At 47.1% G+C, this 25,127-nt stretch overlaps 1 protein-coding gene and 1 long non-coding RNA gene across 4 annotated transcripts in view; one reads left to right on the top strand and one right to left on the bottom strand.

Annotated features, from left to right (window-relative positions):
- Window positions 1–876: 876 nt before the first annotated feature.
- The window catches only part of LOC147114230 (E3 ubiquitin/ISG15 ligase TRIM25-like), a 57,570-nt gene continuing 33,319 nt past the window's right edge, over window positions 877–25,127 (bottom strand). The window contains exons 3-7 of one of the 3 annotated variants that reach the window (XM_085995904.1): window positions 9,506–9,736; window positions 9,051–9,073; window positions 6,454–6,587; window positions 4,175–4,309; window positions 877–2,604 (exon numbers count right to left, since the gene is read on the bottom strand). In XM_085995904.1, coding sequence (XP_085852030.1) covers window positions 2,084–2,604; window positions 4,175–4,309; window positions 6,454–6,587; window positions 9,051–9,073; window positions 9,506–9,736 — 1,044 coding nt within the window. In that variant the 3' untranslated portion in view covers window positions 877–2,083. Of the gene's footprint in view, window positions 2,605–4,174; window positions 4,310–6,443; window positions 6,588–9,050; window positions 9,074–9,505; window positions 9,737–25,127 lie in introns of all 3 variants that reach the window. The other 2 variants (XM_085995905.1, XM_085995906.1) reach the window with 2 other exon arrangements.
- LOC147114231 (uncharacterized) lies at window positions 6,587–9,539 on the top strand. The gene is made up of 2 exons (XR_015079389.1): window positions 6,587–7,314; window positions 8,037–9,539. It is a non-coding gene; the product is annotated as an uncharacterized LOC147114231 (long non-coding RNA).

Here is a 25,127-nt window from a genome sequence, read left to right as displayed (position 1 = left end):
CAGATGGGCAGAACAGTGGCAATTGGAATTTAACCCAGAAAAGTGTGAGGTGATGCATTTTGGGAGGACTAACAAGGCAAGGGAATACACGATGAATGGTAGGATCCTAGGAAGGACAGAGGATCAGAGGGACCTTGGTGTGCATGTACATAGATCCCTGAAGGCAGCAGGACAGGTAGATAAGGTGGTTAAAAAGGCATATGGGATACTTGCCTTCATTAGCCGAGGCATAGAATATAAGAACAGAGAGGTTATGATGGAGCTGTACAAAACGCTAGTTAGGCCACAGCTGGAATACTGTGTGCAGTTCTGGTCGCCACACGATAGGAGGGATGTGATTGCATTGGAGAGGGTGCAGAGGAGATTCACCAGGATGTTACCTGGGCTGGAGCGCTTCAGCTATGAAGAGAGACTGGACAGGCTGGGATTGTTTTCCTTTGAGCAGAGAAGGCTGAGGGGGGTCCTGATTGAGGTGTACAAAATTATATGGGGCATAGATAGGGTAGATAGAAAGGAACTTTTCCCCTTAGTAGAGGGGTCAATAACCAGGGGGCAGAGTTTCACAGTAAGGGGCAGCAGGTTTATAGGGGATTTGAGGAAAAACTTTTTCACCCAGAGGGTGGTTGGAATCTGGAACTCACTGCCTGAAAGGGTGGTAGAGGCAGGAACCCTCAAAACATTCAAGAAGCATTTAGATGAGCACATGAAACGCCACAGCATACAAGGCTACGGACCAAGTGCTGGAAAATTGGTTTAGAATAGACAGGGCTTGATGGCCGGCGTGGACACGATGGGCCGAAGGGCCTCATTCTATGCTGTATGACTCTATGACTCTTTACTGTTTAATCAGTGGTAAGATCAACAAGGCTTTAAACATTTCTAACTAATTGGTTTTATTAACGTTAAAATACAAGTAGTTTTACAGATAGAGATTCATACAAGCTTTAAGTCAGTAGTAGAACTCAACTCAGAATGGTCAATTCTTCTGCTTCGGGAGACTGAGAGGTTAATTCTCCATCGGCATCCTGTGAGGTGATCTTCTGGTCTGTCTCATGGACTGTCTCCTTCCATCTTACTAAAATGGCTGGTTTATACCCTTCTTGCTGGCAAAATCACACAGTTGGTACTTTTCCACTCTCTCTTTCCCACGGTTTAAAACAAGTTGATACGACAGCATCTGATGTTTACAGCAGTTTCTCACAGCCCATCAAGGCCACGCGGCTCTGACCTTTAACCTTCTGGACAGTCTGCTGAATAAAACTTTCCCAATGTGGCCAACCTTCCCAGCATACCCCTCAACAGGCAGCTTAACAATTCCTTGGTTGACATACTGTTAAACAAACTCAGCTCCTTTAACAGGAAATTAATAACTGGGATTTAGAATTCCAAGATCCATCAGTCCTCCCTCAGTGAGTGTGAGAGATCAAACAACTCCCTTTAAATCATTCATGGAATCTGAATTGTGCTCACCACAATCGGGCCCTGCCCACAGCATCACCAGGGGGGGGGGCCTGAGAGCCCCGCCCACAGCATCACTCGGGGGGCGGCTGAGAGCCCCGCCCACAGCATCATCAGGGGGCAGACAAGGAAGTGACATCATCAGTGCCCCCAGCCCAGAAGTGACATCTTCAATGTGCCAAAACAGGAAGTGACAGCATCATTGACCCCAGCCAGGAAGAAACATCACAAACCCGTTTATGAGGACCCGCCCAAAACCGGAAGTGACATCACCAGATTCCCAGAGCCAGAAGTGATGTCACCGAGTCTCAGTTATGGGGCTTAATTTACCAGTGGGAGGGGTCTGAGAGAGCCCCGCCCACAACATCACTAAGGGAGGGGCCTGAGAAAGAGCCCCACCCACAGCATCACCAGGGGAGGGGCCTGATACAGAGCCCCGCCCACAGCATCACCAGGCTGCAGACCAGTGACATCATCATTGACCCCAGCCAGGAAATGACATCATCAGTGACCCCAGCCAGGAAGTGACATCACAGGTCTGTTTCAGAAGCCCCACCCCAAACCGGAAGTGACATTACCCGATTCCCGGAGCCGGAAGGATGTCGCCGAGTCTCCGATATCGGGATTAATTTAACAGTTTCAGGGATTTGTTCCAACAATAAAATGCTGGAAACACGGGTTCAGTGAATGTGGTTTGAAATGTGTGTAAATGTGTCAGTGAGTCAGTGACCTGGTGAAATGACACAGTCCCAGCCTCGCAGTCCAACTGAACTCGGATCCTGCTCCCAGACCCTAACCGTCCGAGGTCAGTGACCTGGGAATTGTGCCGGGCCCTGAGATAACCAGAACCATAATATAAACCCCAGGATTTACTGCTGTTCCCAATGACAGAGTTTACCCCCGCCCTCTCGACGCTCCCACACACAATCCCGATTATCCAGCGATTCCCATCAGTCTCCACATCCCAGGAATGGGATCCTGAGGAGAAGCTCTGGGAGCAGAGGACTTGGGGCCGGTCTTTAAACCTCTCTGGGTGAGGTGGGTAGGGCTGTTTCTGTTCAGTCCGTGTCACTGATCTCAGATCATCAGACAGAACCAAGTTCCAGTTTGCTGTCTTTGGATCCAGGCTCATCGGTGAGCTTTGCCCTAGAGAGGAGAGAAGAGATTGGTCAGACAGGGTTATTCCACTCAGATCAATGATTGACAGCTGCTGGGTAGGAGTGTCAGTATTTCCCAGACAGTGTCAGCCCCATATTACCGGTTAGACTGGATTCTTCCCATGTTAAATCAATGGCCTTCAATCAGAATCCCTGTTCACTAGCAGTGTGTGGGCCCCAGTGCTGTACACTCAGGCCAAACACTGCAGTGAGACACACAGTAGCAGTCAGTTTAATCACACAAGCCCCTGGCACTGTGCACACGTTCTCCCAGACACAATGGAGGAGATTCACCGGCACACAACACATCCCACAGCCCCACAATCTCAGCACTGGCTGTACTGGGAACGCACAGCTCACAGGAGTGTGCCTGGGGCTCACTCCCTCCTGTTACTGTTTATCCTGACTACAGGAATGTTCCTGGGCTCTCTTCCCTCCTGTTACTGTTCATCCAGAATACAGGAGTGTGCCCTGGGCTCTCTCCCTCCTGTTACTGTCCCATCCTGAATATAGGAGTGTGCTCTGGGCTCTCTCCCTCCTGTTACTGTCCCATCCTGAATATAGGAGTGTGCTCTGGGCTCTCTCCCTCCTGTTACTGTTCATCCTGAATACAGGAGTGTGCCCGGGGCTCTCTCCCTCCTGTTACTGTTCATCCTGAATACAGGAGTGTGCCCGGGGCTCTCTCCCTCCTGTTACTGTTCATCCTGACTACAGGGGTGTGCTCTGGGCTCTCTCCCTCCTGTTACTGTCCCATCCTGAATACAGGAGTGTGCCCGGGGCTCTCTCCCTCCTGTTACTGTTCATCCTGAATACAGGAGTGTGCCCGGGGCTCTCTCCCTCCTGTTACTGTTCATCCTGAATACAGGAGTGTGCCCTGGGCTCTCTCCCTCCTGTTACTGTCCCATCCTCTATACAGGAGTGTGCCCTGGGCTCTCTCCCTCCTGTTAGTGTCTTATCCTGAACACAGGTGTGTTGTCCTGGGCTCTCTCCCTCCTGTTACTGTTCATCCTGAATACAGGGGTGTGCTCTGGGCTCCCTCCTGTTACTGTCCCATCCTGAATACAGGAGTGTGCCCGGGGCTCTCTCCCTCCTGTTACTGTCCCATCCTGAATACAGGAGTGTGCTCTGGGCTCTCTCCCTCCTGTTACTGTCCCATCCTCTATACAGGAGTGTGCCCTGGGCTCTCTCCCTCCTGTTACTGTTCATCCTGAATACAGGAGTGTGCCCGGGGCTCTCTCCCTCCTGTTACTGTTCATCCTGATTTCAGCTTTATTAAAGCCTCCACCATTTTACACACAGCAGTGAGGATTCAGTTGTGAATTGAGATGAATCTGAGGACCCTTCTGTACATTAAACTGTTGCTCCCTGTTCACTCTGAATTCACCAACACCCCCTCGGCCCCAGGTTCTGAGACTCTGTGAGGAGGGAACAGGTGCAGGAACTTGACCCTCAAATCCCTCACACTGAACCCTGACTGACGAAACAACACAGAAAGACAAAGGGTTAAATAGAAATTTAAAACTGTCAAGTGTGATCCCCGTTTCAGATTCTAAACACACATTGGGATACTCCCTCTCTCCCCCTGATCCCAGTCGACTGTTTGATGGCGCTCTGTGGGACAGGGGCTGCCCCAGAGGAGCTGTGTGGGGGAGGAGTTACGTTCGATGGGCCCCTGTATTCGGTGGAAGCTGGCACTGTGAACAAAGCAGACGGTGATTGGGAATTGTGACACAGCGAGGTCCCGACTCCTTCATATTACTCGATGGGGGGGTTATATATTCCATACTTAGCTATTCTGACATTACAACTGTGACTACACCTCAAAAATAGAACTTCATTGGCTGTAAAGCACTTTGGGACCTCCTGAGGTTGTGAAAGGCGCTATATAAATGCAAGACTTCCTTTTTTTTACTTTACTCTTTAATAATACTGACGGCCCTGTGATGAACGGTGCCCCTTTAAGAGACACTCTGATTAAACATAAGAACATAAGAATTTGGAGCAGGACTAGTCCCTACGGACCGTCGAGCCTGCTCCGCCATTCAATAAGATCATTGCTGAACTTCGATCTCAACTCTACTTTCCCGCCCGGTCCCCATACCCCTCGATTTCCCTGGAGTCCAAAAATCTATCGATCTCAGCCTTGAATATACTCAACGACTCAGCATCCACAGCCATTTGGGGTCGAGAATTCCAAAGATTCACAACACTGAGTGTCGAAATTCCCCCTCATCTCAGACTTAAATCCTGAGATTATGCCCCCTAGTTCTAGACTCTCCAGCCAGGGGAAACAACCTCTCCTATATGTTTCAATGAGATCCCCTTTGATTCCTCTAAACTCCAGAGAGAATAGGCCCAATCTACTCAATCCCTCCTCTCATCCCAGGGATCAATCGAGTGAACATTCGTTGCACCTCCTCTAAGACATGTATGTCCTTTCTCAGATAAGGACAACAAAACTGTGCACAGTACTCCCGGTGTGGTCTCACCAAAGCCCCATACAATTGTAGGAAGACTTCCTGACTCTTGTACTTCAACCCACTTGTAATAAAGGCCAACATGCCATTTGCCTTCCTAATTGCTTGCTGTATCTGCATGCTAACTTTCTGTTTTCCCTGTACGAGGACACCTAAATCTCTCTGATCACCAACATTTAATTGTTTCTCACCTGTTAAAAAATATTCTGTTTTTCTATTCTTCCTACCAAAGTGAATAACCTCACATTTCCTCACATTATACTCCATCTGCCACCTTATTGCCCACTCATTTAACCTGTCTCTATCCCTTTGCAGGCACTTTGTGTCCTCATCACAGCTTACTTTCCCACCTAGCTTTGTATCATCAGCAAACTTGGATACATTGCACTCGGTCCCTTCATCCAAGTCGTTAAAATAGATTGTAAATAGCTGAGGCCCAAGCAATGATCCTTGTGGCACCCCACTAGTTATAACATGCCAACTGGAAAATGACCCGTTTATCCCTACTCTCTGTTTTCTGTCCTTTAACCAATCGTCTATCCATCCTAATAAATTGCCCCCAACCCCATGAGCCCTTATCTTGTGTAGTAAACTTCTATGTGGCAACTTATCGAATGTCTTTTGGAAATCCAAATATACTACATCCACTGGTTCCCCTTTATCTACCCAGCTAGTTGCATCCTCATAAAACACTAATACATTTGTTAACCATGATTTCCCTTTCATAAAACCATGTTGACTCTGCCTAATCATACTATGACTTTCTAAGTGCCCCATTATCACTTCCTTAATAATAGATACCAGCATTTTCCCGATGACTGATGTCAGACTAACTGGCCTGTATTTCCCCGTTTTCTCTCTCCCTCCTTTCTTGAATAGCGGGGTTACATTTGCTACCTTCCAATCTGCTGGGACCGTTCTAGAATCTAGGGAATTTTGGACGATCACAACCAATGCATCCACTATCTCTGCAGCCACCTCTTTTAGAACCCTAGGATGTCGGCCATCAGGTCCAGGGGATTTGTCGGATTTTAGTCCCATTAGTTTCTCAAGTACTTTTTGTTCACTGATATTAATGACTTTAAGCTCCTCACTCTTATCAGTCTCTTGGTTCCTCACTATTTTGGGTATGCTTGGCAGAGTATAACCCGCCCCTACCTGGCCCATGGGGGGTGAAGCTCTGGCCCATTACATTGAGGAATGTTTAAAGCAGGTGTTACTGGGGGCTGAGGATTAATCTCAGGCTCCTGATCCACAGACACAGGGAGCTGATATTAAAGTTCAGGATATTCACTGTCTGAACACAACTAACCCAACCTGCTCCCAGTCCCTTATATTGGAGAAAAGCTGCATGTTCTTACTGATGATTCCCAATATGTCGGAGTGGTACTTTTCCCATCCATTCAGCCTCTTCTGGATAAGTTGAGATATATTGGACAGGTTGAGGGTGAGCGCTGGAACATCTGGGTCTGTGATTCTCTGAGTCTCAGTCACTCTAGAATGAAAGAGGAGAGAATGTTTTTATCAGTGGGGACATTTCGATCAGAAACCCAAAGGGGAACGAGTGATCAGTGCAACAACCTGCAGCCCTTCTAATGCTCGTACTGACACCCTGCAGCAACCCATCCTGAAAATGGCAGAATCCCGGGATTGTCAGTCTCCCTGCATTCACACTGATCTCCACACGTGCAGTGGGATCCTGCTTTGCTGCCACTTCAGCTCAGTTTGTGATTTTCAAAGCTGTCTGTGTTCAGTCCAGTGTCTCTGTCCTGGAGCCTCATCTTTCCATTATTAATAATAATTATTATCCCGAGGGTCTCCAGTCCGTGCTCCCCCTCGCTGCAGGAACACACTCACTACAATCACGTGAAGTGAGGAGAAGAGAAGGAACAGCCTCCCAGGGACCTGGGATCGGTGGGTTTCCCTCACAGACGTCTCGATTTTAATCCCCTCACACCCCGACGGGCGGGAGAGGATCTGGGGTTAAAACATCCGGATCGAGTAACCCGACCCCGTTCCCAGCTATTTCAATTTAAACAAACACAAATCAGGCCATCGACGAGGCTCCTGCGAAAGGCAGGCGGGGCCTCATTAACATTCGAAAGTCACGGCCTGATGACATAATCAGGATGGTGAGTGAAATGTGAGTGTGGGTCAGGGGGAGGCCGGCGCTGTCGGCTGCCCCACAGCAGATTCGAGACGGGAGAAGCCGACTGGCCAAGGTAAGTGCGAAAGATCGGATCATTTTAGCACTCCTTGTGGGCCCGGAGGAGCAGGAGACCCCCAGGCCTCACAAGGAAGCATTGGGCCTGCCCCAGCCCAAATCTTTCAGTCTTCGTCCCCAGCCCCCCGCGCCCCCCTCCCAGTGGGCCCTCGGTCCATCTCCTCTCCCCCCCCCTCCCTTCCCTCTCCCAATGGGCCCCCAGAGCCTCTCCTCTCCCACCCTCCCCCTCCCTTCCCCCCCGCAGTGGGCCCCGGAGCTTCTGCTTCCCTCTCTGAGTGACGGGGAATGCCCCCACGGGCCCCCGGCTGCAGCCTCCTGCCGCTTGTTTTGCTCCTGTCCGCCGGCCAGGCCATCAATCAATAGGGCCTCCATGTCCCCGGCATTCCCACGTTAACAGCCTCCCCCGCACCCTCCCCACCTCCCCGTTAATATCAGGGTCATAGTGTCCAGTGACACTGACATTCCTGGGAAATCTCAGCACCCACTCATTTCTCTGTTAGTGGATAGAATGAGCCAATCACAACACATTTTACTGTCACTGACACTAGGACCCGCCCCTCTCCTCATTCTCCATGGGCTGGTTGACAGAACAAGCCAATCACACAGCACTTACTGACCCAATGGAATAAAGCTGTCACTGACACACATGGAGCCTTTAGGAAGCCTCGGTTAGATACAGGTCACTGCAGCTTTAACACTCTCTCACTTCCTGTCTAACAGGTTCCTGAGAAGCTCGACACACCGATGGAACAGCTCATGTCACTCAACAACAACAACGTGCTTTCATATCGTGCCTTTAATGTAGTAAAACATCCCAAGGCACTTTACAGGAGCTTGGTCGAAGGGGTAGGTTTTAAGGAGCATCTTAAAGGAGAAGAGAGAGGTAGAGAGGCGGAGAGGTTTAGGGAGGGAATTCCAGAGCTTGGGGACCAGGCAGCTGAAGGGGCGGCGGCCAATGGTGGGGCGAAGGAAATCGGGGATGTACAAGATGCCAGAATTGGAGGAACGCAGAGATCTCGAAGGGCTGTAGGGCTGGAGGAGGTTACAGAGATAGGGAGGGGCGAAGCCATGGAGGGATTTGTAACACAAGGATGAGAATTTTAAATTCAAGGTGTTGCTGAACCAGTGGTCAATGTAGGTCAGCGAGCACAGGGGTGATGGGTGAACAGGACTTGGTGCGAGTTAGGATACAGGAAGAGTTTTGGATGAGCTGAAGTTTATGGAGTTTGGAAGATGGGAGGCCGGCCAGGAGAACATTGGAATAGTCAGCTCAGGGTCACACAGGACACTGAGGTTACAAACAGTCTGGTTCAGCCTCAGACAGTGAGCAGGGAGGGGGGGTGGAATTGGTGGCCAGGGAACGGAGGTTGTGGCGGGGACTAAAAGACAATGGCTTCAATCTTCCCAATGTTTCATTGGAGGACATTTTGGCTCATCGGAGACTGGATCTCAGACAGGCAGCGTAACCAGACAGATGCAGTGGAGGGGTGGAGAGAGGTGGTGGTGAGGTAGAGCTGGGAGTCCTCAGTGGACATGTAGAATCTCCCATTTCCCACAGGCTGCCTGAGCCAATAACCCCTCAAACCCCAGTTACACATCACTCAATATTCCCACCATTTGAAAGCTCCTTATCTGGGAAGGTTTCCAAGCCGTGATTCTACTTTCACTCTTCTCCCAGATACAGCTGAAGGTTCCCTATCAGCAGCAGCTGCTGTATGACTGAGAGGAACTTACCTGGAAAGGAGCTGCTTCGAGTTCTGTGAATAAAGAGAGGAGATCAAATCAGTCAATGAACAAACCAACACCCAATGGACCCAAACCGTGAATTTGGGATTGAGAGTAAAGAGTTCAGTGTGGGACAGTAGGTGGGGCCAGTCACAGGAATGGGGAATAATCCCACATTTCACTGTACTCCATCCTGGGGCAGCACCAACACTCCGAGGGCAGGGCTGAGGGGCACCAACACTCCGAGGGCAGGGCTGAGGGGCACCAACACTCCAAGGGCAGGGCTGAGGGGCACCAACACTCCGAGGGCAGGGCTGAGGGGCACCAACACTCCGAGGGCAGGGCGGAGGGGGCAGCACCAATGCTGGGTCCCACCAACAATCTTCAAACAATTCAGCCCTCACACCAGCCTCACACAAACGCCCCATTCCCCAGCCATGGCCCTGTTTATATTGAAGATGTACCTGAATAAAGGAGAGAGGGTCCCTCTGTACCAGACTCTGGGTTTCTCCATCTATTAATGAAATCTGTTCCATCCTCTTGTTTAATGCTTCAGAACAGCTTCTAATCTGTGAGAGAGCTCGGAGCCCCTCCTCATCGATCAGTTTCAGTGCGTATTCTTCATCTTCTTCCAGCTGTCTCCTCCATTCAGAGAAGCTCTTCGATAGCTTTCCTTTCAGCTCATTGATTCGTGTCTGAAACCCAAACCAACTCTCATTACAAACGTCCCTTCCACACAGCTGTTACCCTGAGCACACGGCACTCTCCGGGGACGGGACAGTTTGTTTAGATCACAACTCGATCACCCGTTAAAGATAGACAAGCAGTGGAGGGTGTCTACTGGGAGAGAAAACAGAGTTTAACCAGAGTTGCCGTGAGCCTTCTTAAAAAAAAACCTGCAAAGGAGTTAACCCTTTCCACTGACAGCTGTTTAAGTTCACCAAGCAGCAACTTTAGTGTTGCTGAATGAAATTTAAAGATATTGGACATTATTAAATTTAAGTTTCTTAATTTTAAGTTAATATTTCCCCACAGTGAATGAAGGAAAATTATGATTTGATAAATTAACACCTTGGGTTCTGAAGCAGAGCCACAATGGATTCTCTGCTTTCTTTTGTTATATGGAAGTCACCTTGTAAACTAATTGTAGCACTTCTGTCTCTAATGATAAAACTCTGTGTAAACCACCTAGCCTGGGAATCACTGGTTTCTGAAATTGGTGTCTGTAGTGTCCGTGTGTAGATAAAGACACTGAAGACAGGAGTTGGTTCATAGGTATTTACTAAGCAAGTCTGGGGGGGGTTCTAAAGGATATACACAATACACAGGCTTATATAGCCCAAGTGGCAATTACCAGCATTACGCACACCTGGGGCTCTTAAAGGCACATACACCACAATTCCTCCCCTTCTAGCTAACTAGTACATCATATTTTAAGTAATTATTAATTACATGTTATATGCAAAATAATATACATTGCTGTATTAATTAATTATAAGTTAGTCTCTCAGGAGGCTTCCTGACTCGGTCCGGATAACGCCTCGGGGGTGTAGTAGTTTCTGGTGGTGTAGTAGGTTCTTCTGGCAAGGCTGATTCGGCTTGAAGGCCAGTGTCAGGTTCATCGGGCTCCAGTATCACCGGATCGGAGGTGGATATGGGTATCTCTACTTCATCGTTAGATGTATAGAGTGGTGGTGTAGGTTGTCCCTTTTCGGATGACTTGATGATTTGGTCAGCATGGCGCCTTATTATGCTGTCTCCGATGTCCACGGTATACATCAGTGGTCCTAATCGTGTGCAGATAGTTCCAGGCTGCCATTTCTCGGTACGGTAGTCCCGGGCCAAAACCGGTTGGCCTATCTGGAAGGCCCTAGTTGGCCTTTCATTCATGCCCTGAAACTGCCGGTTCTCCACGTCCCTTCGGATGTTGGGCTTGACCAAATCCAGCCGGCATCTTAGGTTTCTATTGTAGAACATCATGGCGGGAGTTTGGTTAGTAACCATATGCGTTGCATTCCTATATGCAAATAAGAAGTTATCCACCTTGTGCTGAAGTTTTATGTCTTCATTACCCATGGCCTTGATGGCCTTCTTGAAGGTCTGGACAAACCTTTCAGCCAATCCATTGGTGGCGGGATGGTATGGGGCGGACGTGTAGTGCTTTACCCCATTGTTCTTTAAGAACTTTCTGAATTCTTCGGACACAAATTGCGGTCCATTATCAGAACATATCTGCTCCGGCAGCCCATTCCTGGCAAATATGGTCCTTAATACTGTGATAGTTTTTTCCGTGGTGGTGGAGGACATCTTTATTACCTCCGGCCACTTGGAGTGTGCATCAACTGCTGTAAGAGCCATAAAAGCTTAAGAAAATACTTTAAAATAGTGGCTAAATGGCATAATACAGTTAATTTACCTGAACGACTTATTGTATTAAGAAACCCCCTATTTTCTTGCTCCAGTGGTATAGTCCGACACCCCCTTCAATCTTGCCACAATGGAACAGTCCCTAAGCCACACATGGGTGCAGCCATCTTACAGTTTTAAACTGCACGTGGTGAAAGAGGCAGAAGCTGTGAGGTTTGGAGCAGTACAGTTTTTGACCATGTTCGTTTATACGTGTTTGCTTTGTAATTCTGTTTGTTAAGTGTTATAGTAAACCATTTAAAAGACAAAGCTACGTTTGGGAACGTTTTATTTCGACACGCGTCTACTCGTTGTTAAAGGCCCCACAGCTCAGTGGCCTGCCTGTTTGGAAACTAAGAAGCGCCACGACATTAGTCAAAAACTAGCTCCCTAAGAAGGAAGGGACGGAATCGTCGGCGAACGTATACATGAATGGTCACGGAGCCAGACGACAATTTAAGAAAGCGAAGGTACAGTGACTGTTACTTGCTTTGTTCATTCTGTTGAGAAGCTAAATAAGAGCTGCGGGTAAAATGGCTGAGGCCTTACGGAGCCAGGAGCTTCCCCCAGCCAGAAGGATTGCTGGCCAAAAGAGGGAAATAAAGCTCACCCCAAAGGCAAGGGAAGAGAAGTTACATAGAAGCATAGGTGCAAGGAAGGCTAAATTAGTTCAGATAACTGGAAAAATGAAGATAATTGATCGTCTCATGGAAGATAATGCTAATATTAAGAAAGCTGAAGACATGATGTATTACGATTTCTCCAAGCTGCATGAAGAATTTAATATACTCAATGAAGATGTATTAGCACTTCTGTCTGAAGAAGAGGGAAACACTGATCAGCACGACTGGTTTGATCTTAAATCAACCAGCATTAAGGACTATATCAAGGCCACGGAGCAGTGGATGTTAAAAATTCGTCATGATGCGGATACAGCAGAGAAAGATAAGGTTGACGATGAAGTCGGACCAGACGATAGCATTTCAGAGACTTCCGCCAGACCGAGCAAAAATCGAAAAGAAGGTAGCTCTGTTTCTGGACGCAGGTCAGTCGCTTCTACCACAAGCTCGGCGCGACGCATGAGAGCGGAGGCTGAACGGGCGGCGTTGATGGCACGCGCAGCATCTTTAGATGAGAAGCAAGCTCTTGAACGGGAAGAGGCCCAACTGCAGGTCCAAGAGGCCCAACTGCAGGCTCAACTGCAGGCCCAGCGGGCCCAGGTGCAGGCAAAGAAAGAACGGCTGGAGATGAAAACAGCTATCGAGGTCTCAGATGCCAGGTTGAGTGCGTACGAAGATTATGAAGGCTCACGGGACGGCGGGAGCCACTGCCAGTCAACGTTGCCACATAGAGTTGGATCCAGGGCACCTTCAAGAGTTACAACAGAGCCCGAAAGCAATTCCCCGGCATTACAGCGTGGAAGAGTGGCCTCTCCACTAACAGGAGCACGTGATGCTACCCCAGACGTCAGACGGTCTAGACTAGACCCTGCTGATGACCACCAGAGGCCTGAAGACACAGGGAGAAGCCTATACCGAGTGATGCAATGTCAGAACGAAATTACAGAGATGCTTGTAAAACAACAGAATCTGTTTTGACTCCCTCAAAGAGACATACCAGTGTTCCAAGGCGACCCACTCAAGTATAAGCCCTTCATCAGATCCTTTGAACAAGCCATTGACTCCAAGACAGAGAGCAGCAGTGATAAGTTGTACTACCTGGGACAGTACACCAGTGGTAAACCACAAGACCTGGTCAGAAGCTGTGAACACATGAGACCGGACCGGGGATACATAGAAGCCAGGAAGTTGCTGCAGGAGCACTATGGTAACGAGCTGAAGATAGCCACTGCATATATCGAAAAGGCTACCAAGTGGCCACAGATCAGATCGGAAGACGGAGAGGCATTGAACGCATATGTTCTCTTCCTCATAGGATGTCGCAACACCATGGAGGATGTTGAATTCATGGAAGAGATGGACAATCCTACGACTATGAGAATCGTCATCTCTAAGCTTCCTTACAGGATGAGAGAACAATGGAGAAGAACAGCCTTTGAGATAATGGAGAGACGGAAAAGTAGAGCCAGGTTTGCAGACTTAGTGAATTTCATAGACAAACAGGCTAAAATTGCTAGGGACCCATTGTTTGGAAACATCCAGGATGTCAGCCCGACCACCGATGGAAGAGTGAAAGCCAAGCCTGCTGAATCAAAGACTCTCAGGAAAGGTGGTTCCAGGGGAAGCAGCTTTGCAACTATCATCACTCAGGCCGAGGAAGAAAGGCCCCAGAACTCATCTCCCAAAAAGAGCAGCACAGTGACGCCTGCTAATGCCTTTCAGAAGCCATGCTTATTCTGCCAGAAGAATCATACATTGGATTTCTGCAGCGACATCAAAGCACAGCCACATAAGGACAGAATCGAATTCCTGAAGTACAACGGCCTATGTTTTGGATGTCTCTCTCAGGGGCACCTGAGTAGAAACTGTAAGCAAAGAACAACATGCAGAGAGTGCACTCGGAAACATCCCAGTCTGCTGCATATCCATAAAGAAGAACAAGTCTCTAAGAAGAGTGAAGAAAACAATACCGACGAGAAGGTTGTTTCAAGTGCTCTGGTGTCGCTAGAACCAGAGACTTGTGGACTCACTGGGGCCGGTGACAGTGACTGTATTCTTGCCATCGTACCAGTAAGGATCAAGTCTAAGAGGAGTGAGAAGGTTGTGGAGACTTACGCCTTCATGGATCCAGGTAGTTCAGCAACGTTCTGCACAGAATCACTCATGCGACAGCTGAACGTTAGAGGCAGAAGAACAGAAATCCTATTACGCACCATGGGTCACGAGAAGTCAATGCAAAGTTATATCCTGTCAGACCTAGAAGTGTGTGGACTTGAAGAGAAGGACTTCATAGACCTGCCTAATGTTTTCACACAGAGGGAGATTCCTGTTAGAATAGGGAACCTAGCCCTGCAGAAGGATGTGGATAGATGGCCCTACCTAGAAAAGGTGCGTCTCCCATACATTGAAGCAGAAATTGGCCTATTAATTGGAACCAATGCCTACAAAACTATGGAGCCATGGCAGGTGATAAACAGCAAGGATGACGGACCCTACGCCGTCAGGACAGCCCTTGGATGGGTAATCAATGGACCGGTAAGGAGAGATGATGGCCACAAGTCGAACAAGGAGGAACGACAAAACGTCACAGTTAATCACATCTCTATCGCAAGCATTGAAGAGCTGTTGATACAGCAGTTCAACGTAGACTTCTCAGAACGCAGCTGTGAGGAAAAGACAGAGATGTCACAAGAAGACCATCAGTTCATGGGTTTGATGACAAGGTCTACACAGTTCATTGATGGCCACTATCACATTGGTTTGCCACTGAGAAGACAGACCGCGAAGATGCCGAACAATCGCTGCATAGCAGAGCAACGCGCCACCAGTCTAAAGAGAAAGCTGAACAAGAACCCCGACTTTCACGAAGACTACAAAGACTTCATGAGAAACATCATAGCGAAAGGCTATGCTGTAAAAGTGCCCGAAGAACAGTTGAACAGAGACGATGGAAGGGTCTGGTACATTCCTCATCACGGGGTGTATCACCCAAAGAAGAAAAAGATCCGTGTAGCGTTTGACTGCGCCGCCTCATTCAGAGGAACTTCATTGAATGACCAGCTGCTTCAAGGTCCTGATCTTACTAATACCCTCATTGGCGTCTTGACTAGGTTTAGACAAGAGCTCGTTGCCATGATGGCAGACATAGAATCAATGTTCTACCAAGTCAGAATCCCTGACGAAGATGCTGATCTTCTGCGTTTCCTTTGGTGGCCAGATGGCGACGTTAGTGAAGCGATGGTGGAATGTAGAATGGCCGTACACCTGTTTGGAGCCACATCATCTCCCAGCTGTGCAAGCTACGCTCTCAGAAAAACTGCAGAAGATGGCAAGGGCAAAGCACCATCCGAGGCTGTGGAGACAATCTTCAGAAACTTTTATGTCGATGACTGTCTGAAGTCCGTGTCAACAGAAGACGATGCCATCGCACTGTCAAGAGACCTTAGAACTCTGTGTTCGAATGGAGGATTCCATCTGACTAAGTGGATAAGCAACAGCAGAGCAGTTCTAGCTTCTATCCCAGAAAAGGAAAGAGCCACTGAAGTCAAAGATCTGGACCTGAGCCACGATGTCCTTCCTATCGAGAGAGCTCTTGGTGTACAATGGTGCATCGAGTCAGACACGTTCAACTTCAGGATAATGGTGAACGAAAGACCATCCACAAGACGAGGGATTCTCTCCGTGGTCAGTTCCATCTACGACCCTCTCGGATTCCTGGCACCACTCATTCTGCCGGTGAAGCTGATGCTACGAGAGCTGTGTAGAGACAAGAGAGGATGGGATGAAGATATCCCAGAAGGTCAAGCTCAGAGATGGCACAGATGGCTGACAGATTTGCAACAACTTTCTAGCTTCAACGTCAGTAGATGCATCAAGCCCGCGAGTTTTGGAGTTACAAAGACGGCTCAACTACATCATTTCTCGGACGCCAGTGAGGACGGCTATGGCACGGCTACCTACCTCTTGCTGACAAATCAACAGGGCCAGAAACATTGTGCCTTCCCCATGGGAAAATCCAGGGTGGCTCCGCTGAAGCAGGTCACCATCCCGAGACTGGAATTGACGGCAGCGGTTGTTGCAGTTAAAGTTGACCAGGTGATGCGTAAAGAGTTACAGCTCCCATTAGAAGAATCTGTCTTCTGGACGGATAGCACGACGGTGCTGAAGTATATAGAGAATGAGAAGATACGCTTCAAGACCTTCGTAGCAAACAGAATCTCATCCATTAGAGAAGCTACACAACCATCTCAATGGAGGTATGTAAACACCTCATTAAACCCAGCAGATCAAGCCTCACGGGGATTGAAGGCTGAAAACCTCATGAGGAGTGAAACTTGGATACAAGGCCCAAGTTATCTGCTGGAAACAGAGAGATCATGGCCAGAAAGACCAGATATGCCAAGTCAGATTACTGAAGACGACGTCGAAGTCAAGAGATCAGTCACAGTAAATTTCATAACTACGAAAGAGAACTTTGACACAGTGAACAAGCTTGTTAACCATTTCTCAGGATGGCACCAGTTGAGGAAAGCAGTTGCATGGTTTCTAAGGTTGAAAGAGTTGCTGCTACACCTGAGCGGTAAGAGAAAAGAGTACCGAGCCACGATCAGTCAGTCCGAAAGTAACCCTGATAAGCAGAGAATGCTTCTACAGCAGTATATGCATCAGCACGAGACCACATTGAGCAAGAATTCATTGACCATGGAGGATTTGGCCAAGGCTGAGAAGGAGATAGTTTGCTTCAGTCAAAGACAAAGATACCCAGAAGAAACCGAAGCTCTACAGCAAAATACTCCAATCAAGAAAGGTAGTCATATCTACAAGCTGGACCCTACACTGCAAGATGGAGTGCTGAGGGTGGGAGGGAGACTAAACAAATCTGCTATGCCAGAGGAGGCCAAGCATCCTGCTATCCTTTCTAAGGACCTCCGGGTTGCTACTCTCATTCTTCAGCATATACACCAGAGTATTGGACACAGTGGGAGGAATCACGTGCTTGCGAAGCTAAGACAAAGATACTGGATTCCAGGAGCTAATTCCGTAATAAGAAAAATACTCTCTGAATGTATTGTTTGCAGACGGTTACACGCTAGAGCTGGGGAGCAGAAAATGGCAGACCTGCCTGAAGACCGTTTGTTACCAGACAAGCCCCCATTTACAAACGTAGGGGTGGACTATTTCGGGCCTTTCGAGGTAAAGCGAGGACGGAGCCTTGTCAAGAGATATGGTGTGCTTTTCACTTGTTTGACCATCAGAGCAGTTCATATTGAGGTGGCACACACGCTTGACACTGATTCCTGTATTAACGCCTTGCGGCGCTTTGTCTGTAGAAGAGGACAGGTGTCCATTATGCGTTCTGATAATGGCACTAATTTCGTCGGAGCGGAGAGAGAACTACGGGAAGCTATTGAAGGTTGGAATCAGCTTAAAATACAGGAAGCCATGATGCAAACAGGAATTAAGTGGATCTTCAATCCTCCGGCTGCATCCCACCACGGAGGTGTCTGGGAAAGACAGATACGCACCGTAAGAAAACTACTCAGTTCTGTACTGAAGCAGCAAGCGCTGGACGACGAGGGACTCCAAACCGTTCTGTGCGAGGTCGAAGCCATCATTAATGACCGACCGATAACTAAGACATCAGATGATCCCAATGACCTCGAAGCCCTGACTCCGAACCACCTGTTGTTGTTGAAAACACAGCCAGCCATGCCCCCGGGAGTCTTCAAAAAGGAAGATCTGTATGCCCGTCGGAAGTGGAGGCAAGTTCAGTATATGTCAGACCTCTTCTGGACCAGATGGACAAGAGAATACTTACCTCTGCTACAGGAGCGTCAAAAATGGTCCAAAATAAAGGGGAACTTCATCGTCGGAGACATTGTCCTAATTGTGGATGATTCAGCCCCTAGAAATTCTTGGTTGATGGGAAAAATAATTAAGACCATGCCAGACTCCAGAGGCGTCGTTCGTCGCGTCTGTTTGCAAACCAAGACCAGTACCCTGGAGAGACCGATCACAAAGCTCTGCCTGCTACAAGAAGCAGCGTGAAAAGCTCCTGAACGAAAGAAAAAAGTGGACACTTGTATTGTAAATATGTTGAACTCATTAGTTTATGACTCTTAAGAATGTTTGAGTAATTGATATGCTTCATGTGCCTAGTCAATTAGGGGCCGGAATGTAAGAGCCATAAAAGCTTAAGAAAATACTTTAAAATAGTGGCTAAATGGCATAATACAGTTAATTTACCTGAACGACTTATTGTATTAAGAAACCCCCTATTTTCTTGCTCCAGTGGTATAGTCCGACACCCCCTTCATTCTTGCCACAATGGAACAGTCCCTAAGCCACACATGGGTGCAGCCATCTTACAGTTTTAAACTGCATGTGGTGAAAGAGGCAGAAGCTGTGAGGTTTGGAGCAGTACAGTTTTTGACCGTGTTCGTTTATACGTGTTTGCTTTGTAATTCTGTTTGTTAAGTGTTATAGTAAACCATTTAAAAGACAAAGCTACGTTTGGGAACGTTTTATTTCGACACGTGTCTACTCGTTGTTAAAGGCCCCACAGCTCAGTGGCCTGCCTGTTTGGAAACTAAGAAGCGCCACTACAACTGCGATTAAGAACATTGAGTCCATAAATGGACCAGCAAAGTCAATGTGCACCCTTTGCCAGGGAGATGAGGGCCACTCCCATGGATGTAGAGGGGCCTGTGGCGGAGCATTTTGGACCTTCTGGCATCCTAGGCAGCTCTTGGTCATGTCTTCGATGTCTCCATCGATACCTGGCCACCATACAAACGCCCTAGCTAGGTTCTTCATTTTCACTCCACCCAGATGCCCCTCATGAAGCTACTTTAGCACTTTATCCTGGAGTTTGGGTGGAATCACCATTCTGGATCCACACATCAAGGTTCCTCGGCACACTGACAGCTGTTCTCTTCTTTGCGAGAATGCTGGCAACAGTGGTTCGCCATGTGCTGGCCATCCCTTCACTGTTAAATCGTAGACCCGTGAGAGAGTAGGGTCATTTCTTGTCTCCCTTTCAATGGCAGAATTTGTCACCGGTAGACATTCCACTATGGTAGAGTGGAATATCTCTACTGGGTCTACTGTAGGTGCCTCTTCTATCGTTGGCAACGGTAGGCGTGATAAACCGTCAGCATTCCCATGCTGTTTTGACCCTTTGTATTCAATGTTGTATTGGTGTGCCCCTAGAAAAAGGGACCACCTCTGTAGTCTTTGTGCCGTCATAATGGGGACACCTTTTTTAGGGTTGAATATGGAGATGAGAGGTTGATGGTCAGTCAGCAAGGTAAATTTTTGTCCGTGTAAGTAATGGTTGAATTTCTTCACTCCCCATACCAGGCTGAGTGCTTCCCTGTCTATCTGGGCATAGTTACGCTCAGCTGAGTTCAATGAGCGTGACGCAAAAGCTATCGGCCGTTCCGAGCCATCAGGGAATCTATGGGACAATACCACTCCTATGCCGTAAGGGGATGCATCGCACGCCAGTCTGATTGGTGGTGATGGGTTGTAATGAGCCAAAATTTTCTCGGATGTGATTAAGTCTTTACATTTATGGAAGGCACGTTTACAGTCTTCGTTCCATTTCCAAATCACTCCTGTCTGTAGAAGATCATTAAGAGGGTGTAGAATAGTTGATAAGTTCGGTAAAAATTTATGATAGTAATTTATTAATCCCAGGAATGACCTTAATTGTGAAACATTTTCAGGTGCTGGGGCTTTTATAACTGCTTCAATTTTTTCAGGTGACTTATGCAACCCTTCCTTATTAATTATGTGGCCACAATATGATATCTGATTTTGGAAAAATTCGCACTTGGGGCGATTTGCTCGTAGGCCCCGTTCTTTCAGCCTAGTGAGCACCTGCTCCAAATTGGCAAGGTGCTCGTTGTCGTTTTCTCCTGTTATAAGGATGTCGTCTAGGTAGCATTGAGTCCCCGGAATCCCTTGCAGGACTTGCTCCATAGCTCTTTGCCAGATAGCTGGAGCTGATGCTATTCCAAAAACCAGTCGATTGTACTGGTACAGGCCTTTGTGTGTGTTTATTGTGAGATACTTTTTAAGAGCTCTCCTCAACCTCCATCTGTAGATATGCCTGTGCCAAGTCAATTTTTGTGAAACGTTTCCCTCCAGATAGTGAGGCGAAAATATCTTCTATCCTCGGAAGAGGATACTGTACCGTGTGAAGGACCGGGTTTACAGTCACCTTAAAGTCCCCACAGATGCAAATTTTTTTCTGTTCCTCAGAGTTATTTTTCAATGTTTTTTTCATGACTGGAACGATGGGTGTTGCCCATTCGCTCCAATCTATTTTGGATAATACGCCTGCCTTTTCCAAATTCTTCAGCTCTGCCTCGACTGCCGGACGTATTGCGTATGGCACCGGTCTTGCCTTAAAACATTTTGGAATTGCTGTATCTTCCACTTTTATTGAGGCGGTGATGCCTTTCAAGGTTCCTAGTTTCTCTTGAAACACTTCTTTGGCATTGGCCAAGATGTCTTTTAATCGTTCAGGTATGATGTCATCATTGTTTTTTTCCTTACTGGTCACCGTCAGTGCCTGAATGGAGTGCCAGTCTAAACGTATCTTCCTTATCCATTCACGTCCCAACAACGGTGGACCACCATCTTGTAGAATGTATAAATACAACTTTTGTATTTCTTTGCCATTGTATACTACAGGCACCCTTATTTTTCCTTTGGGGTAGACTTTCTGCCCCGTATATGTTTTTAAGATAATGGATGTGTCTTTTAGAGGTATATGCGAAAATAGCCTCTCGTAATCTCGTCGATTTATTACGGTTAGAGCTGATCCTGTATCTAGCTCCATTTTAACTGGGGACCCTGCTATTGTGAGGGTAATCCAAATGGTTTGGTAATCCTCTTTGGCAAGTACATTATGTAATTTGAGACAGCTTAGTCTCTTGTTCCCGGAGTCGCTATCGCTATTCTGGTCTTCGGAGCTATTGTCCGTCATCATTTGTACCTTCCTGTACTTTTCTTTATTGATTTTTTGTTTTCTGTCAGTGGATTTATTTTGTCCAGATTGGCATACCCGTGCAATGTGTCCAATCTTACCACATTGCCTGCATGCTTTGCCCTTGAACCAGCAGTCCCTCTGGTTATGGGTGGATCTGCCGCAGCGATAACATCTTCCGAACTCCTGTGTCATTTTATGGGTGCCGAAGTCCTGTGTCTCTTGTTGTATCTCTGCAGCTTATTTTGCTGCTGCTTCGTATGATACAGCCATACTGAAAGCTTTGTCCAATGTTAAATCTTTTTCAGAAAGCAGTCTTTTTTGTGTTCCTTCACTTAAGAGACCGCAAACAAATTTGTCTCGAAGATAATCCGATAGTCCTGCTCCGAATTGGCAGTACTTTGATAGCTTTCTTAATTCGGTTAGGTAATCAGCGTTACTTTCATTCTTGTGTTGATTTCTCTTGAAGAACTTGAATCATTCCGCTATCAGCAGCGGTGTTGGGTTTAAATGCTCCTGCAGGGTATCAACAATTTCTTTAAAAGTCTTGTCCTTTGGTTTGGCTGGAGTGATTAAATTTTGTAACAGCCCGTATGTCTTTGCGCCCATTAAGTTCAGAAGTACTGAAGCTTTTTTTTCATCTGTTATTCAATTTGCAGTGCAATAAACCTCTACTCTTTCCACGTATGTGGTCCAATCTTCTATTTCGCCATCAAAAGCCTCAATATTACCAGATTTAGGCATTTCAGAAAAGATATGGCGCTTCCCGCGCTTTTTTTTTCTCTGTAGCAAAGATATGGCACTTCCCGCGCTTTCCCGCCGCTGCTACCGATAACAACGCTGTTTTACTGTGGTTTCCGTTTATTCATTGTTGGAGACTCGTTCCCGACAGAGGTCTAAACGCTGACCTGCTTGCCGCGCCGGCCGTCTCTCGAGTGCACCCTCCCAGTCCGTTATTGCTTGCCTCCGATTTCGCTGCCTGTCTCCGCTGTAGAGCCCGCCGCTGGAGCTCCAGCCTGATGCCCAGGAAGGATTAGCGCAGTACCTGTCACCAGCTTGGCCAGCTGGTGAAACCACAGTTTCTCTTACTTCCTTGAGTCTTCTGGACGCTGGAGGAATCGATGTCCTTGAGGTGCTGCCGAATTGCAGGTAAGTCCGTTTCCACTTCGTCGCCACTGTAGTGTCCGTGTGTAGATAAAGACACTGAAGACAGGAGTTGGTTCATAGGTATTTACTAAGCAAGTCTGGGGGGGGTTTCTAAAGGATATACACAATACACAGGCTTATATAGCCCAAGTGGCAATTACCGGCATTACGCACACCTGGGGCTCTTAAAGGCACATACACCATAATTGCTCTTAAAGGCACATACACCACAGAGTTGATAAGATAAATTGATAGAAATGAAATTTAACATTGACAAAACCGGTCAGTTCAACAGTACTGCTTTTTGGACTTTGGGATAATTTTGAAATGACAAAATGGACCCAGGCACTATATATTGGGTTACTTTTGGGAAAATAAAAGATCCTCTAAATTAATGATCAATAAAAAGTGTTAATAAATTGGACCAAGTGAGAACATGTGATCTATGCTTTCTATCTTAAATATTGTACTGGACAGTAAAGTTCCTCCAGGGCTGATGAATGAGATATGAATGGTAATTAATGGGATGTGTAAAATGGAGAGAGGAAGTGATTGAGGGTGTAAGATAGAAGCAGGAAAATTACACGACCAAATGAGAATGTTCCTAGCTTTCTATTGAAAGGCAGAAAAGTGTAAAGAGTAGTAAACTGACAGCTTTCTCTCGGAGACATTTGTGTCCCTGCATTGACGGTGGATAGGCAATGGCAAACATTCAAAGACCAAATGGATGAGCTACAGAATTTGTTCATCCCAGTTTGGCGTAAAAATAAAACAAAAAAGGTGACTCAACCGTGGCTAACAAGGGAAATTAGGGATAGCATAAGATCCAAGGAGAGAACATATAAATTGGCTAGAAAAAGCAATAATCCTGAGGATTGGGAGCAGTTTAGGATTCAACAAAGGAGGACAAAGGGATTAATTAAGAAAGGGAAAATAGAATATGAGAGTAAGCTAGCAGGGAACATAAAAACTGACTGTAAAAGCTTTTATAAATATGTGAAGAGAAAAAGATTGGCGAAGACAAGCGTAGGTCCGTTACAGTCAGAATCAGGGGAATTTATAATGGGAAACAAGGAAATGGCATACCAACTAAATGCATACTTTGGTTCTGTCTTCACAAAGGAGGACAGAAATAACCTCCCAAAGATGCCGGAGAACATAGGGTCGGAAGAAAGCGAGGAACTGAAAGAAATCAGTATTTGTAGGAAAATGGTGTTAGGAAAATTGATGGGACTGAAGGCCGATAAATCCCCAGGGCCTGATGGTCTACATCCCAGGGTACTTAAGGAAGTGGCCCTAGAGATAGTAGATGCATTACTGATCATCTTCCAGAACTCGATAGACTCTGGAACAGTACCCATGGATTGGAGGGTAGCTAATGTTACCCCACTATTCAAAAAAGGTGGTAGAGAAAAAGCAGGGAATTATAGACCGGTAAGCCTGACATCGGTAGTGGGGAAAATGCTAGAGTCTATTATAAAAGATGTACTAGCAGAGCACTTGGAAAGCAGTGACAGGATCGGACAAAGTCAACATGGATTTACAAAAGGTAAATCATGCTTGACTAATCTACTGGAATTTTTTGAGGATGTAACTGGTAAAATAGATAAGGGAGAACCAGTGGATGTGGTGTATTTGGACTTTCAGAAGGCTTTCGATAAGGTCCCACACAAGAGATTAGCGTGCAAAATTAAGGCACATGGGATTGGGGGCAAGGTATTGACTTGGATAGAGAACTGGTTGGCAGACAGAAAGCAAAGAGTTGGAATAAACGGGTCGTTTTCCGAGTGGCAGGCAGTGACTAGTGGGGTACCGCAAGGATCGGTCCTAGGACCCCAGCTGTTCACAATATATATTAATGATCTGGACGAGGGAATTGGATGTAATATCTCCAAATTTGCAGACGACACAAAGCTGGGCGGGAGGGTAAGCTGCGAGGGGGATGTCGGGAAACTCCAGTACGATTTGGACAGGTTGGGTGATTGGGCAGAAACATGGCAAATGCACTATAATGTGGATAAATGTGAGGTTATCCACTTTGGTGGCAAAAACAGGAAGGTAGATTATTATTTGAATGGCAATAGATTGGGAGAAGGGGAAGTGCAAAGAGACCTGGGGGTCCTTGTGCACCAGTCGCTGAAGGTAAGCATGCAGGTGCAGCAGGCGGTTAAGAAGGCAAATGGTATGTTGGCCTTCGTAGCAAGAGGGTTCGAGTACAGGAACAAGGATGTCTTGCTACAGTTGTAGAGGGCCTTGGTGAGACCGCACCTTGGCTATTGTGTGCAGTTTTGGTCACCTTACCCGAGGAAGGACGTTCTTGCCATGGAGGGAGTGCAGCGAAGATTCACCAGGCTGATACCTGGGATGGCAGGAATGACGTATGAGGAGAGATTGTGTCGATTGGGCTTATACTCACTGGAGTTTAGAAGGTTGAGAGGGGATCTCATCGAAACCTATAAAATTCTGTCAGGTCTGGACAGACTAGATGCAGGAAGGATGTTTCTGATGGCCGGGGAGTCCAGAACCAGGGGTCATAGTCTAAGGATAAGGGGTAAGCCATTTAGGACTGAAATGAGGAGGAATATCTTCACCCAGAGAGTGGTGAACCTGTGGAATTCTCCGCCACAGAGGGCGGTGGAGGCCAGTTCATTAAATATATTCAAGAAAGAGTTGGATATATTTCTTGAGGCTAAAGGGATCAAGGGATATGGGGAAAAGGCAGGGACAGGGTACTGAATTGGATGATCAGCCATGATCACGTTGAATGGCGGAGCAGGCTCGAAGGGCCGAATGGCCTACTCCTGCTCCTATCTTCTATGTTTCTATGTTGACACATACTCCACCGAGAAACTATATAATGAATGAAACAATCAGAATAGAGTTAAACACACTGGTACCTGTTAGAGGAATTGAAAT

Source organism: Somniosus microcephalus, chromosome 8 (assembly GCF_052327205.1).
Source record: "Somniosus microcephalus isolate GS21.2 chromosome 8, FLI_Smic_1.0, whole genome shotgun sequence".
Classification (NCBI taxonomy): domain Eukaryota; kingdom Metazoa; phylum Chordata; class Chondrichthyes; order Squaliformes; family Somniosidae; genus Somniosus; species Somniosus microcephalus.
The sequence above is the reverse complement of the archived record's forward strand: the minus strand, read 5'-3'. Positions and strand labels throughout refer to the sequence as shown.